This window comes from Canis aureus, chromosome 20, assembly GCF_053574225.1.
Source record: "Canis aureus isolate CA01 chromosome 20, VMU_Caureus_v.1.0, whole genome shotgun sequence".
Lineage (NCBI taxonomy): Eukaryota > Metazoa > Chordata > Mammalia > Carnivora > Canidae > Canis > Canis aureus.
Window position 1 is genome coordinate 1,491,577 of NC_135630.1, and position 16,267 is coordinate 1,507,843.

The window sequence follows — 16,267 nt, forward strand, 5'->3', positions numbered from 1 at the left end:
TCATTGACTTTACCCTTTTAAATCAAACTTCCATGTTTCAAGGCCTTGTGGAATCCTCACCTGTCTCCTACTTTATCAGTCTTTTCTCATTATTCCCTTCCATAGATGCTCTTCCCCATATATGGCAATCTTTTTCTATACTCATTTCCCATTTGTTGATTCCTCTTTAAGTGATTGTATCTTCCATTCCTACTATCTCTATTTCCCTTCCTCTTTAAAAGAAAAGCTCAAATACTCTCTTATTCTCTGATTACATTCCCTTCATGAGTCTTTCAACGTCCTTTGCTCTATCTTCATGTCCTCTCCCTACTGTGTAGAAAGATATAAGGGCTGTAGTCAGATGGACCAAAAGTTCAGAAACCTACTATGCTTCTGATCTATTGTGTAACCTGGGGCACATGCGAACTGTACTGAAAATTTTCTAATCCATTTATAATGTGTGGAGGATGATAGTTCTAGCTACCCCCTAAAATTGCTGTGATGCAAGGACTGGGGTAGCAGCTAGCATGTAACTAACGTGGTTAATTTCTCCACCACTAGGATAACATTCCCAAATCCAGTGCAGGGTTGCAGAGGTCCTGGGTACTCTGCAAATTTCCATACTGACAATTCAGTACACCGATTGGAGATAACACAGGCCAAACTCTGTGGCTGTCATTTAACATGCTCTTTTAGAATTAGCAGATTCATATATGCCTCAGGATGAGTCTTTATGCTTAGGTAAGATGTTTTCAGTTGTTAGATTAAGTAGACTCAGTTGAAAGAGACCTGAGACTACTGTGAGTTTAGGAAGACAACAGCAGAATGTGAAGATGATTCATGCACACAGAGTCCATTTTGACTGATCTGAACAGGCCTACATGGGTCTCTGTGGAAACAAGTGGAATGGACAAAACGTCGTTCAGTGTATTGGCCTCATGACTCTGCAGTAGGTAAATCAAATGACACTACCAAGTTTCTCACCCAAAGCCAGGTGCTGTCTAATGATTTCTCCATTTGGGGTAGGTTTGCATGAGGACACTTGGCCTCTCCGAGGTCCCTCTCCTCAGGAAGGCAATAAAAGACCAAACTGAGACCTACCAGTATTGGGAAGGGGAAGTTGTCCTTATGAAAGATATCCGTGAGGGAAACTCCAAAGAGCTGTCCTGATTTTTCAGACGGTGCAGCTGTGCACTGGTTGTTCTGCCAAGTGCCAGCACAGTGGCCAAAGGACGAGTTTGTGAAAGCACTGCTTTCCTTGGTGTTCTGGTCAGAATCTAAGGAAGAAGGGAGATTAGTGTGTTTTAATTCACGTAGACTTATTTTCACCATTGCCATTATACAGCATGTTCATTGTAGAGGCTAGAAGAGGGAAACTGAGTCATTTGTTGTGTAGAACTCTCCATGTTCTGATGTTGGCTAACAGCATCCTCATGACATTGATGAGTTCTTGCCAATAACTTTCAGACTGACGGTTAAACCTAGGGACTTGATCAGACTCAAAGTGATTATTTCCTCTGCCATCAGTTACTGCCATTACACTGATCTGGAGGCACTGAAACTGTAGGTGTTTGTTTTCTACTGGTGTGATCAGTGGGTTCAGGTATCAGATCTGATTTTATTTTTTTATTTTTTTCTGATTTTAAGAGCTATAAGTTTTTGGTATGCAAATCAAGCTGAGTTTGTTAATCCTGTGCTTTCACAGCGAGGCTCCCCTCAGCCTCAGATTCTCTCCTTGGGTTTCTGAGTGCTCAAGTTTCTACCATCCAAAGGAATTGCCTCTCAGGACACAATCTGCCTGACCCCTACTTCTCTGGTTCCACTGCTCTGGGCCATCTTCAAGGATGACTTTCTGCAGTCAGGGTCCTTGGGAAGTAGTCATTACATGCTGGCTATGTGGTGGTGTCTGTGTTCTCTTGTCAACCCCACCAACCCACCCAGAGATGATGTTTTTGGTTAAATATGTTTAACATTTACTGAAAAGAGCCTAAACCACAATGAAGTGTGGAAACACACTTCCTCACACACACACTCAAACATACATGTGTATATACACCTACATAAACGTACAAGGCTTGAAAGAAAACATAGAAAATGCAAAACAATAAGAGGTTAGGAGTGCATTGATAGACCACCAGTTTCCAGAGATGATTTTTAATTACTCAACATTCCCTATTGAAGGAAGAACTTTCCAAAGAAAAGGAGATCAGCAGTGAGAAGCTGAGTTCAAATTTCTACTGCTCAGCTGTGAATGTTTCCCTTTGAAGATATCTTAACATTGCTTAAATAACCGATTGCTTTAAGAGTCAACAGATGAGACAAGCTGTCGAAGGATAAAAAGATGAGGAACATTTCACCAAATAACCTTAAACACGGGGCAATTTGGCTTTTTTGGGATATAGTACGTCCATCAGCACCTCCACTCATGTGGGGCCAGCACTGCACCAGAAGCATCCTGGTTCTGCCACTTAGGAAGCTCAGCATTTTAAAGCTTTGGTTTGCTCAACTGTAACATAAATGATGCTGCCTACACCAAGTTAAACTAAATATATAAGATACTACTCGGCACAAGGCAATAAATATTCCCAGGATCATTAATGAATGGGGTCGCTTCAAAAGGGTCGAATAATGTCAAATAAATCTGGGAAAAACTGGTGCATTTGACTTCCAAAAGGAAAATATGAATTTCCCAAGCCTATTTGACGAGAGAACCCTTTCTGGGAAAGGGAAAACAATGCATGGATCATATATTCTATATGCACTGATAGCAATCTCCGTCTATACACTGGCATAAGTCAGAAATGTACAGTTCTGTAGTTCTAAATAGCTCACTTGTTGTCCAGTTTGGTTCTCTGTTCCGAGACTGGTAGAGATTTAGGTTTTCTTAATTGCCCCCATGAGTGTGTCTGTTCTGGAGTGTTCTGGTGCCAGACAGGTTGTAAAATGGTGAAGTGCACTTATCTGATTGCTCTGTGTCATTGATGTATATAAATAGCCGCTGCAGTGTCCAGACTGCTCTCTGGTCCTGGGAAATTGGCCTGTACTCCTATTGCTGAGGCATGTCTTTCACACCCAGTGGCTTCCTTTTTCTTCCATACTCTTCTGGGACTGATGGAGATACATGTTCCATGTTGAGGTATAAGAAACTCTGCATGGACATAGAGGGCCCCATTGTTCTTAGACATGTCAGCTCACTGTTCTGTGAGGAATTTCTGCTTCCATTTGGTTTCCATGCAGGAAATGGTACAGATATCCCATGTACCTACCTAGTGGTTTTGGGCTTTTTCCCCTTGCGATTGCCACATAAATCTTCTACTCTATGCCATGAATCATTTCTGTTTCCTAGAAAGCTAAGTCTTTAAGACTCATAAGCATCAAAGAGCACCGTTTTCCTCATATTCTCCTCTTGCTTCTATTCCCTGAGGAGGTGAGTTGTCTCTTAAGGCAGCTTAAGACAGGAAGAAGGATGAGGGAAGGAATATCTCAGGTAAAATAAATGAGTTAGTATTTCAAAGATTCTTCCTACCCTACTTGGAATACCCCTTAGGAAATGCTGGTGTACAGAACTGAGGAGGAAAAGCCAGTGAAGGAAAGGATATGCGTGTACTGGTGTTGCTGTGAGTTTTATGATGTGTGGTCTTAAGAAATAATGCCTCCTCATCTTGTAAACCACCACCTTTGGCGTGGTCCTTTGCACAGTCCTCTCCCACATTAACTCTTGAAAAGTCCCTCTTGCTTCTGGGAACTCTTCCTCCACCATATGAAAGGAGGAGAAGCTACCTTATGGAAGACATGGGGACCAATTGAGAGCCAGCGCCAATACACAAATACCTAGGTTTGACATCAAGTCAAGTCCTTTTCTCTCAATGACGCTGGTTCTTTTCTACTCATTTTAAAGAGCACCGGAATCCTGTGGTGCCTCAAGAGCCATTGATCAAAAAGAGGATGGAGCAGGAATAAAACCCCCCTGCTCTGGTTTCAACCAGAGCACATTTATATATTATAAGTAGAAATTAATAATTATGCATTATATGCTTAACAACATGTATAATATAGATGTGAGATCCATTTAAAATTGTGTTAAAAAAATCCCCAAACACTGTATCATACCATGCTATTTCCTAATACTGCCAGAAATGTCTTGAAGTTTCTATGCTTTCTTGGGTTTCCAACAGTGTGAAACCTCCCTGACCTGCTAGCCAGCCTTCAGAGAAGGAGCAGCTGGGAATCATTGCCCTGGGGATGCTCTGGGCTCCAGAACAGGGCTAAGTATCTGCCATGACCCCTGGCAACCTTGCTGTCTGTGTCTCCCTAAAGCCTATTAAACTATTCACAGTACCTGCAGCCTTCTCATTGTTATGACAACTCTTTGAATTCTCTCCCAAGAGAGAAGTGATGTCTTCTCCAAATATCTTGAGGCAATTTTCAATCAAAAACTGTATAAGAGAAGCCTGTAATGCAAAAAGAACACAATGGGGTGCTCTTTTTTATACGGAAGAGTTATAAGTCACATTTTGTTTATAGACCTTGGATCTAACCAAAAATGTGAAAGACTTCTATGAACAATTCAGAGTTGATAATAATATATAGAAACCCAAGTTCTCTAATAAAATAACTTAGTGTGATACTTTCTGTTGTACTTTGGGTACAGATTTTAAAATTCTACTAGTCAGTGGGCTAAAGTCCTAATTTGTCACCTAATTTCATACCTAACATTGTGATACCAATGGTTACATCTTTAAAACTAGAATAGTTTTCAAAGCAACCTACCTTCTTAACTTTACTTATTGTGTAAAATTTTACTTCCAGAAAATATTGGGTTGTAACTTAGGATAATATCTGATTAAAATGTGTAAAGCATAGACAAAATCCTATGAAATCCATTTCTTAAAGAGGGAAGAATGTTTTTTGGAAAGAGGATATTCCTGTGGATTTTTTTTTGATGTTTTGTTTTGTTTTTGAGTAAAAATCACAGGTCTGGAGAGAAAACATGTCGGTCTGTCTAACCGCAGTCCCTTCTCATGTCTTGCTTTGCCTAATGCTGGCTCTCGGCATGAGCTTGGGGAAAAGCTGTCATCTTATTAGGCATCTGTGGCTTCATTAGGATGTTCTGGAATATCTAACTAGTTTCTGTCTGATGTAGCAGAGGCAAAAGAGTAGCCAAGTATTATTCTAAATGAGCCACAACTTGCAGAGCAAGGCCAATGTGTTTGGAGCCATGGGCGCTCATAGTGACTGAATCACCTAGGATGTGCCAGTAACGACCACAGGAGCTGGGTCTTGTTACCATTGTGTCATGAGGAAACCATGGCTTTGCCCAAAGTTACAAGCTCCCCCCTCAAGGATCAGGCTGAGAGTTGAACCTCGGCTTGTCAAACTCCGGAGCCCAGGTCTTTTCTATCATATTATGCCACTCTTCTCTTTCTTTTGTTTAGTCAGTCTAGTATTGAATCTCCTGGATGGGAAAGAAGCGACTCAACTGCTCTATATTTCGCAATTTAACAACACCCCTTCCCATATTCCACCAGAGTAGGATAAAGATCTCTGCTATTCCAAGGAAGGCAATGAAGATGTGCACTTTTCAGAACTGATCCTTTGCAATTACTACTACACATTTCAGATTCAAAGCATGGATTCTAAACCCCATATGAGACACATATGAGAGATCTCTCTACCTTTTTAATGAAGTTGTCTTCCAATTCCAAGTTGCAGGAATTAGGTGGACAAAGAATACTTGGGGCTATACACACTGATAAATCATAAGCTGTCATCTGATTGGATGAGGATTGTTGCTCAATGTTGTATAACACACCGAAAAGGTATCGCAAGAGAACAACATTCGCTTTTGGCAGCTGTGTTAGAAGCCTAAAGTCAGAAAGATGCACTTTTGAATAAGGCAAGTCATTGCACTTAGCAGTTGGAAGTATAGAGACGGAAAGCAGAGAACATCTTACTAGATCTAGTATGCAACCTGCTGTAGCAGAGTTCCAGGCATGAACATACACAAAAATGTTTTACCAAATTCAATTTCTGAGCTAACCCTCTCTGGTTAAATATTTGACAAACTTAAGGTTATACCATGGGCTGTTGATGCTCTGGCATCTCTCTTAAGCCACTGACTTGTCTACCAGTTTCATATATTCAGAAGTTGTACAATGACTAAGGAGTCTACTTAATAAGGTCAGGAGAAGAGCAATAATAGCCATAAGGCATGCCTGTATTCTGAAACTGGCCTCTGTGGGTGAGAAGAATTGAAATCATTTGGCATTGTATGTTCTCATTCATTTGGGGAATATAAATAATAGTGAAAGGGAATATAAGGGAAGGGAGAAGAAATGTGTGGGAAATATCAGAAAGGGAGACAGAACATAAAGACTCCTAACTCTGGGAAATGAACTAGGGGTGATGGAAGGGGATGAGGGCAGGAGGTAGGGGTGAATAGGTGATGGGCACTGAGGGGGGCACTTGACGGAATGAGCACTGGGTGTTACTCTGTATGTTGGTAAATTGAACACCAATTACAAATAAATTTATTATTAAAAAAAAGAAACCATTTGGCATTGAATGTTATTTTAATGGTCAAAGTGGCAAGAAGGAAACCAATATTTTGTAATGGTATATTGGCTGTATTTCTGAGCCATGACCAGAGTAGAGTAATTATTGCATCATTACCTCTGGGCAGCATTTATTTTTTCCTTCTGAGTCACTTCGTCAAGAACACCAAGCCATTTTTCATAGAGGTCCGATGAAAGTAAACTTCCTTCGATATTTTCAAGAAAATCCTTATGTGGATAAAAAAAAATACACACAAATATACACAGAAACACACACACACACATATATATGCATATATAATACAAAATATATATTGGAAATATCACAGAGAAAACACTTAGTTGAAAACTTCAGTTGAGTTCCTACTTCCTTCATAGATACCCAAACTGTGACCCACATGGGGGTCAGCTTGACTCTCCATTGACTTGTACATGCAAAAGCAGGTTGTGGATTTTCTCTGACAAAAATGAAAGCATCAAAGCAGAGCATAGCCTTCACTGGAAAGGAAGACAAAGCTCCCTTCCATCATATGGAACTTACTCTTTTGTGTGCTTTTATGCAAACTACTAAAAAAGCTACTCTCATAATTGCATCATTCTTCCTTTCCTGAACTATACAAAAGTAGAGAGTCTAATGGCAAACTCATGATGGTCCTGAGGATGTATTCATTTCTAGTGTAGACCAATTCTCCAGAGAGTTTGACATGATACTATTCAGGCCAAGGTTGCAGAGTCTGATTCTCCACAAAGATTAGTCAACTTTAGGTAGGGAAAGCTTCAGAAATGTCTAAGAACTCTATGCACACGTGGTCACCATCTTCCTAGTCTGTGCCTATAACACGGAAATAGAAAAGACCCTACTAAGTCTTGCAAGAAACATCAATTGTATGTGTGCACCTTCAAGAGGGAAACACTTATCATGGTATTCAAGTGCCTAATGGATGATCATTCTTTTCCTTGTGTCTTGATGCCTATATATATATTTACTGGCGTGTTTTACTCTAGCCCAGTGTAGTAGTGGTCAGAGACTATTGCTATCTTTCATATAGTTAAACAGTAATGGGGGACAAGCAAAGACCAAATGTGACAAGGAAGGACCACATATGACCTTGGTTTTAAGAGTGTCATCATTACTGCCTTGACATAGTTTTGTTGAGAGCTGTTAGCAAGTGCCAAGGTAGATGGATTAAATTCTCTATTCTAGTTCTCACATCTTTCTCCATTACCATTTTAGCAATAGAATGGGACATCTGTGATGTAGCTGTATAATTTCCAAATTAATCTATTTCTTGAGTCGATCTACTGAATTTTCAGAATACCAAAGTACTTTTGTCTGTTGCACCTACTCCAAAAGATAGATTTATCGAAAGAGGCATGTAGCTAGAGGTGGTTACCATGTCGTTATAACCTTGGATGGTGGGATAGACATCTCAAATATTAACTAAAGGATGCCTAGGATGTGGTGAAAGGAGACACAAATGGCAAAATCCTTCCTCCATGACTTATAAAAGGCACTAAGAAACAGGAGACAATGAGACAATGATGGTTAAGAATGATTGGTTGCCTCACTGAGCCTTTTTTAGATTCCTCATAAAGTAAACATGTGCTTACTATTGTGAACTTCTATACCTATCTTCAAATGTTTCATATGAGTTTTCTTTTGGAAACTGCCTTCATTAGGAGTGTGGTGAGGAAGTCATCAAAAGCAGATGTTTGCTTTGGTAAACATTATGTAGGTGTCAGTGTATATTTTGAAATTTCTTATTATTACTAGTAGTCATATTAGTATTAGTATTTTGCATGAAGTCTTCAGGTGGGTGGTGTGTGGTGAAAACAGAAAGTATTTCTAATGTATGGGGCTTTTAACTCCTACAGTACCTTCCTTAAATTTTGAATTCATGAAGTGTTTTCCAGTTTGAGAAGCTCTTAATCAGTTTTGCCCATGTCGCTCCTTGGGCAATCATAATGAAAGACACCAATCACAGCTTGACTTACTCATGTGTGGATAAAGCTAGAACTTTCCCCACCTTTAAAACAAATGCTACCACAAGAACAGATTTGCTGTAATGCCTCACTCTGTCTCCAGAATTCAGTTTCTTCTTTAGGATTCCGCATGACTTTATACTACCTGGTTTTCTGAATATGCCTTCTGTGAGTGGTCCTTTCTCATTGATAAAGGAAAGCATATCCTGTAAGAAAAAAAGAAGAGTATATGGCATTTCATATCCCAAGCCCAGAGTAAAAGCTTGCTACCTTTTTGAAAGAGCTAGGCTATGTGATGGTATACGGTTTTAGAGCTGGAAGGAGTAAAGTCGATTTAGATTCTTTAGTCAATGTCTCTCTATAGTTTCTACCCAAAATCCACCTTAGAGTCATACACTGAAACATTGTAATCACTTATTTTAATCAGATTTTTTTTCATTGAATTTACCCTTTTAAATCAAACTTCCGTGTTTCAAGGCCTTTGTGGAATCCTCGCCTGTCTCCTAATTTACCAGTCTTGTTTCCTTATTCCCTTACATAGATGCTCTTCCCCAAGTATGGAAATCTTTTTCCCATACTCATTTCCCATTTGTTGATTCCTCTTTAAGTGATTGTATCCTCCATTCCTACTATCTCTATTTCCCTTCCTCTTTAAAAAAAAAAAAAAGCTCAAATGCTCTCTTCTTATTATCTGATTACATTTCCTTCATGAGTCCTTCACTGTCTTTTGCTCTATCTTCATGTTCTCTCCCTGCAGTGTAGAAAGATAATAAGGGCTGGAGTCTGATAGACCAAGGGATCGGAAACCTATTATTATGCTTCTGATCTATTGTGTGACCTGGGGCAAATGCGAACTGTACTGAAAGCTTCAAATTCATTTGTAAAGTGTGGAGGATGATAGTTCCAGCTTCCCCTAAAATTGCTGTGATGCAAGGACTGGGGAAGTAGCAAGCATGTAACTAACGTGGTTAATTTCTTCACACCTAGGATAACATTCCCAAATCTAGTGCAGGGTTGCAGAGGTACTGGGTACTCAGTAAATTTCCACACTGACAATTCATTACACTGATTTGAGATAACACAGGCCAAACTCTGTGGCTGTCATTTAACATGCTCTTTTAGAATTAGCAGATTCATATATGCCTCAGGATGAGTCTTTATGCTTAGGTAAGATATTTTCAGTTGTTAGATTAAGTAGACTCAGTTGAAGGAGACCTGAGACTACTGTGAGTTCAGGAAGACAATAGCAGAATGTGAAGATGATTCATGCACACAGAGTCCATTTTGACTGATCTGAACAAGGCCTACATGGGTCTCTGTGGAAACAAGTGGAATGGACAAAACGTCGTTCTGTTGTATTGGCCAAATGACTTTCCAGTAGGTAAATCAAATGACACTAGCAAAGCTTCTCAGCCAAAGCCAGGGACTGTCTAATGATTTCTCCACTTGAGGGTTGGTTTGCATGAGAACACTTGGCCTCTCCGAGGTCCCTCTCCTCAGGAAGGCAATAAAAGACCTAACTGAGACCTACCAGTATTGGTAAGGGCATGATGTCCTTATCAAAGATATCCGTAAGGGAAACTCCAAAGAGCTGTCCTGGTTTTGCAGACAGTAGAGCTGTGCACTGGTTGTACTGGGAAGTGCCAATGAGCTGGCAAAAGGCCGAGTCTCTAAAAGAAGTGCTTTTCAAGGTGTTCTGGACTGAATCTAAGGAAGAAGGGAGATTAGTGTGTTTTAATTCACTTAGCCTTATTTTCACCATTACCATTATACAGTGTGTTCATTGCAGGGCTAGAAGAGGGAAACTGAGTCATTTGTTGTGTAGAACTCTCCATGTTCTGATGTTGGCTAACAGCATCCTCATGGCATTGTTGAGTTCTTGCCCATATCCTTCACACTGATGGTTAAACCTTGGGACTTGATCAGATTGAAAGTCAGTATTTCCTGTGCCATCAGTTACTGTCTTTGCAATGCAACAGGAGGCACTGAACCTGTAGATGTTTGTTTTCTACTGGAGTGAACAGTGGGTTCAGCTGTCAGATCTGATTTTAAAAGCTAGAAGGATTTGGTATCCAAATCAGGCTGAGTTTGGAAATCCTCTGCTTTCACATCCAGTCTGAGACCAGAACTGCACAGATGAGTCTCCACTGAAGTGTTATGTGAATCATAACCAAAGCAATGGTTGTGTAAACTACTGAGTTATGGAATGATTTTTATTATCCATATAAAAGTATACAACACAGTACAATACAATTCAAAAGGTATGTCATAGGATATGATAGGCATTGAAGATACAGGAGATAATTTGTGGGAAGATTTCCTCAATATGAATATATGGGACCAAGGAAAAAACTTTAAATGGAAATAGCTGGGTCTTGGAAGGGGTTCATTTCTCATTCATTGGAAAAAGAGATAAAGAGGAAGTGTCAAGGGTCATTATGGAGATTCCAGTCTTCAGTGACTTACTAAACTGTAGACATGTAGGTGGATGGACCACATGGGGACTTGGTAGCATTCTGCAGTTGTGCTCTTTTGGAAATCACTATCACTCTCACTGGCTTGGATTCAACAGTTTGTTTTTCTGTCACTGAGGACATGAAAAACAAACACTTGTCTTGCACCAGCATATTCTCAGACATGGCACTAGACTCATCTTAATTCCTGATGACACGGATTGTCCAAAGGCTTCCCTCAACACAATGAGGTATATGTCGTAAAACTAAGACATGTCAAAAGTATGGAGGGATTGATGATGTGTGTCTCCAGGTTCTGAATCTAAACTCTGTTTTACAAAAAATGGGGTGTTGCCAGTGAGCTGTGATTAGCTAGGCTCAAATAATACTCGCACTAGTCTCAGGGGAACTTCTCCTAGTTCTAATATTTGCTTTTTAGAAATGTTTTTACATCCCTTATCTTATTGAATCTTGACAACATTTCTAAGATTTAGACATTACTTTTATCCAGCATTTTAGGCATGAATAGAGTGATACCAAGCTAGTAATTGGCCAAAGGTTGTATATCTGATAAATGGGGGCACTGGAGTTTGTACTCTGGAGAGATGATTGACATCAAGTCAAGTCCTTTTCTCTCAATGATGCTGGTTCCTTTCAACTCATTTTAAAGAGCACTGGAATCCTGTGGTGCCTCAAGAGCCACTGATCAAAAAGAGGATGGAGCAGGAATAAAAGTCGCATGCTCTGGTTTCAACCAGAGCAAATTTATATATTATAAGTAGAAATTAATACTTATGCATTATACGTTTAACTACATATATCATATAATATAGATGTGGGATCCATTTAAAATTGTGTTAAAAAAAATTCCCAAACACTGTATCATACCATGCTATCTCCTAATACTGCCAGAAACATCTGGAAGTTTCTATGCTTTCTTGGGTCTCCAACAGTGTGAAACCTCCCTTGACCTGCTAGCCAGTCTTCAGAAGAAGGAGCAGCTGGGAATCATTGCCCTGGGGATGCTCTGGGCTCCAGAACAGGGCTAAGTATCTGCCATGACCCTTGGGAACCTTGCTGTCCATGTCTCCCTAAGCCTATTAAACTATTCACAGTACCTGCAGCCTTCTCATTGTTATGACAACTCTTTGAATTCTCTCCCAAGAGAGAAGTGATGTCTTCTCCAAATATCTTGAGGCAATTTTCGATCAAAAACTGTACAAGAGAAGCCTGTAATGCAAAAAGAACACAATGGGGTGCTCTTTTTCATATGGAAGAGTTATAAGTCACATTTTGTTTATAGACCTTGGATCTAACCAAAAATGTGAAAGACTTCTATGAAAAATTCAGAGTTGATAAAAATATATAGAAACCCAAGTTCTCTAATAAAATAAGAAAGAGTAATACTTTTTGTTGTACTTTGGGTACAGATTTTAAAATATTACTAGTCAGTGGACTAAAGTCCTAATTTGTTGCCTAATTTAATACCTAACATTGTGATACCAAAGGTTACATCTTTAAAACTAGGATAGTTTTCAAAGTAATGTACCTTCTAAAAGTTTATGTATTTTGTAAAATTTTGCTTCCAGAAAATATTGGATTGTAACTTAGTATCATAACTGATTAAAATGTAAAAAGCATAGACAAAGTCCTATGAAATCCATTTCTTAAATAGGGAAGAATAGTTTTTGGAAAGTGGATATTCTTGTGGATTTTTTTTTGATGTTTTCTTTTCTTTTCTTTTCTTTTTTTTTTGAGTAAAAACTCACAGGGCTGGGGGAAATCATGTCTGTCTGTCTAACCACAGTCCCTTCTCATGTCTTGCTTTGCTTAATGCTGGCTCTCGGCATGAGCTTGGGGAAAAGCTGTCATCTTATTAGGCATCTGTGGCTTCATTAGGATGTTCTGGAATATCTCACTAGTTTCTGTCTGATGTAACAGAGGCAAAAGAGTAGCCAAGTATTTTTCTAAATGAGCCACAACTTTCAGAGCAAAGCCAATGTGTTTGGAGCCATGGGTGCTCATAGTGCCCGAGCCACCTAGGATGTGCCAGTAACGACCACAGGAGCTGGGTCTTGTTACCATTGTGTCATGAGGAAACCATGGCTTTGCCCAAGGTTACAAGCTCCCCCCTCCAGGATCAGGCTGAGAGTTGAACCTTGCCTTGTCAAACTCCAGAGCCCAGGTCTTTTCTATCATATTATATCACTCTTCTCTCTCTTTTGTTTAGTCAGTCTAGTATTGAATCTCCTGGATGGGAAAGAAGCGACTCAACTGCTCTGCGTTTCCCACTTTAACAACGCCCCTTCCCATATTCCACCAGAGAAGGATAGCAAACTCTGCCATTCCAAGAAAGCCTATGAAGATGTGCACTTTTCAGAACTGATCCTTCGCAATTACTACTACACATTTCAGATTCAAAGCATGGATTCTAAACCCCAGGGGACACATATGAGAGATCTCTCTACCTTTTTAATGAAGTTGTCTTCCAATTCCAAGCTGCAGGAATTAAGTGGACAAAGAATACTTGGGGCTATACACACTGATAAATCATAAGCTGTCATCTGATTGGATGAGGATTGTTGCTCAATGTTGTATAACACACCGAAAAGGTATCGCAAGAGAACAACATTCGCTTTTGGCAGCTGTGTTAGAAGCCTAAAGTCAGAAAGATGCACTTTTGAATAAGGCAAGTCATTGCACTTAGCAGTTGGAAGTATAGAGACGGAAAGCAGAGAACATCTTTCTAGATCTAGTATGCAACCTGCTGTAGCAGAGTTCCAGGCATGAACGTACACAAAAGTGTTTTACCAAATTCAATTTCTGAGCTAACCCTCTCTGGTTAAATATTCGACAAACTTTAGGTTATGCCACTGGCTGTTGATGCACTGGCATCTCTCAGGCCACTGACTTTGTGTACCAGTTTCATATATTCAGAAGTTGTACAGTGACTAAGGAGTCAATGTTAATAAGTTCAGGAGAAGTACAATAATAGCCATAAGGCATGCTTGTATTCTGAAACTGGCCTCCATTGGTGAGAAGAATCGAAACTATTTGGCATTGAATGTTATTTTAGTGGTCAAAGTGGCAAGAAGGAAGCCAATATTTTCCTAATAGTATATTGGCTGTATTCTGAGCCATGACCAGAGTAGAGTAATTATTGCATCATTACCTCTGGGCTGCATTTATTTTTTCCTTCTCAGTCACTTCGTTAAGAACACCAAGCCATTTTTCATAGAGTTTGGATGAAAGTAAACTTCCTTCGATATTTTCAAGAAAATCCTTATGTGGATAAAAGAAAAATACACACAGACACACTCACATATGCAATATAGATATTGGAAATATTACAGAGAAAACAGTTGCAAACTTCAGTTCAGTCTCTACTTACGTCATAGATACCCAAACTGTGACCCACATGGAACTCTGCTCTGATTCTCTATTGACTTGCACGTGAAAAGCAGGTGTGTGGATTTTCTCCAACAAAAATGAAAGCATCTAAGCAGAGCCTAGGCTTCAGTGTAAATGAGGACAAAGCTCCCTTCTATCATATGGCACTTTTGTGTGCTTTTCTGCAAACTATTACAAAAGCTACTCTCATAATCGCTTCATTCTTCCTTTCCTGTACTGTACAAAAGTAGAGAGTCTAATGGCAAACTCATGATGGTCCTGAGGATGTATTCATTTCTAGTGTAGGCCAATTCTCCAGAGAGTTTGACATGATACTATTCAGGCCAAGGTTGCAGAGTCTGATTCTCCACAAAGATTAGTCAACTTTAGGTAGGGAAAGCTTCAGAAATGCCTAAGAACTCTATGCACACGTGGTCACCATCTTCCTAGTCTGTGCCTATAACACGGAAAGAGAAAGGATCCTACTAAGTCTTGCTAGAAACATCAATTGTATGTGTGCACCTTCAAGAGGGCAACACTTATCATGCTATTTGAGTACCTAATGTATCATCATTCTTTCCCCTGTCTCTTGATGCCTATATATATATTTACTGGTGTGTTTTACTGTAGTCCAATGTAGTAGTGGTCAGGGACTATTGGTATCTTTCATATAGTTGAACAGAAATGGGGGACAAGCTCTGCCTATGTCTCTGCCTCTCTCTTTCTCTCTGTGACTATCATAAATAATAATAATAAAAATTAAAAGAAAAGAAATGGGGGACAAGAAAAGACCAAATGTGACAAGGAAGGACCAAATATGACCTTGATTCTAAGAGTGTCATCATTACTGCCTTAACTTAGTTTTGTTGATAACTGTTAGCAAGTGCCAAGGTAGATGGATTAAATTCTCTATTCTAGTTCTCACATCTTTCTCCATTACGGTTTAGCAATAGAACAGGATATCTGTGATGTAGCTGTATAATTTCCAAATTAATCTAGTTCTTGAATCGATCTCTTGACTTTCCAGAATTCCAAACTACTTTTGTCTGTTGCACCTACTCCAAAAGTTCGATTTATCCAAACTGGCATGTAGCAAGAGCTGGTTAACATGTCATTATAACCTTGGATGGTGGGCTAGACATCACAAATATTAACTAAAGGATGCCGAGGATGTGGTGAAAGGAGACACAAATGGCAAAATCCTTCCTTCATGAGTTATAAAGTAAAAGACATCAAGAAACAGGAGACAGTGATGGTTAAGAATGATTGGTCACCTCACTGAGCCTTTTTGTATTCCTCATAAAGTAAACATTTGCTTACTATTGTGAAATTCCCTACCTATTCTCAAATTTTTCATATGATTTTTCTTTTGGAAACTGCCTTCATTAGGAGCGTGGTGAGGATGTCATCAAAAGCAGATGTTTGCTTTGGTAAATATTATGTATGTGTCAGTGTATACTTTGAAATTTATTATTATTACTAGTAGTCATATTAGTATTAGTATTTTGCATGGAGTCCTCAGGTAGGCTGTTCATGGTGATAACAGAAAGTATTTCTAATTTATGGGGCTTTTAACTCCTACAGTAGCTTCCTTAAATTTGATTTCATGAAGTGTTTTCCAGTTTGACAAGTTCTTAATCAGTTATGCCTATGTTGGTTCCTGGGCAATCGTAATGAAAGACACCAATCACAGCTTCAGTTACCCATGTGTGGTAAAGCTAGAACTTTCCCCACCTTTAAAACACATGCTACCACATGAACAGATTTGCTGTAACAGTTAACTCTGTCCCCAGAATTTAGTTTCTCTTTTAGGTTTCTGCATGAATTTATACAGGCTGGTTTTCTGAAGATGCCTTCCAGGAGTGGTCCTTTCCGATTGATCACGGAAAGCATATCCTGTAGGAAAAA

The 16,267-nt window shown here is 39.4% G+C and overlaps 1 protein-coding gene across 1 annotated transcript in view; it reads right to left on the minus strand.

The window, feature by feature from the left end:
- The window catches only part of LOC144291404 (uncharacterized), a 29,375-nt gene extending 13,108 nt beyond the window's left edge, over positions 1–16,267 (minus strand). The window contains exons 1-10 of the mRNA XM_077860889.1: positions 16,094–16,267; positions 14,142–14,251; positions 13,438–13,627; positions 12,088–12,199; positions 10,048–10,223; positions 8,561–8,722; positions 6,652–6,761; positions 5,655–5,844; positions 4,319–4,430; positions 1,081–1,256 (exon numbers count right to left, since the gene is read on the minus strand). Of these exons, the coding sequence (XP_077717015.1) occupies positions 1,081–1,256; positions 4,319–4,430; positions 5,655–5,844; positions 6,652–6,761; positions 8,561–8,722; positions 10,048–10,223; positions 12,088–12,199; positions 13,438–13,627; positions 14,142–14,251; positions 16,094–16,252 (1,497 nt within the window). The 5' untranslated portion in view covers positions 16,253–16,267. The remainder of the gene's footprint in view (positions 1–1,080; positions 1,257–4,318; positions 4,431–5,654; positions 5,845–6,651; positions 6,762–8,560; positions 8,723–10,047; positions 10,224–12,087; positions 12,200–13,437; positions 13,628–14,141; positions 14,252–16,093) is intronic.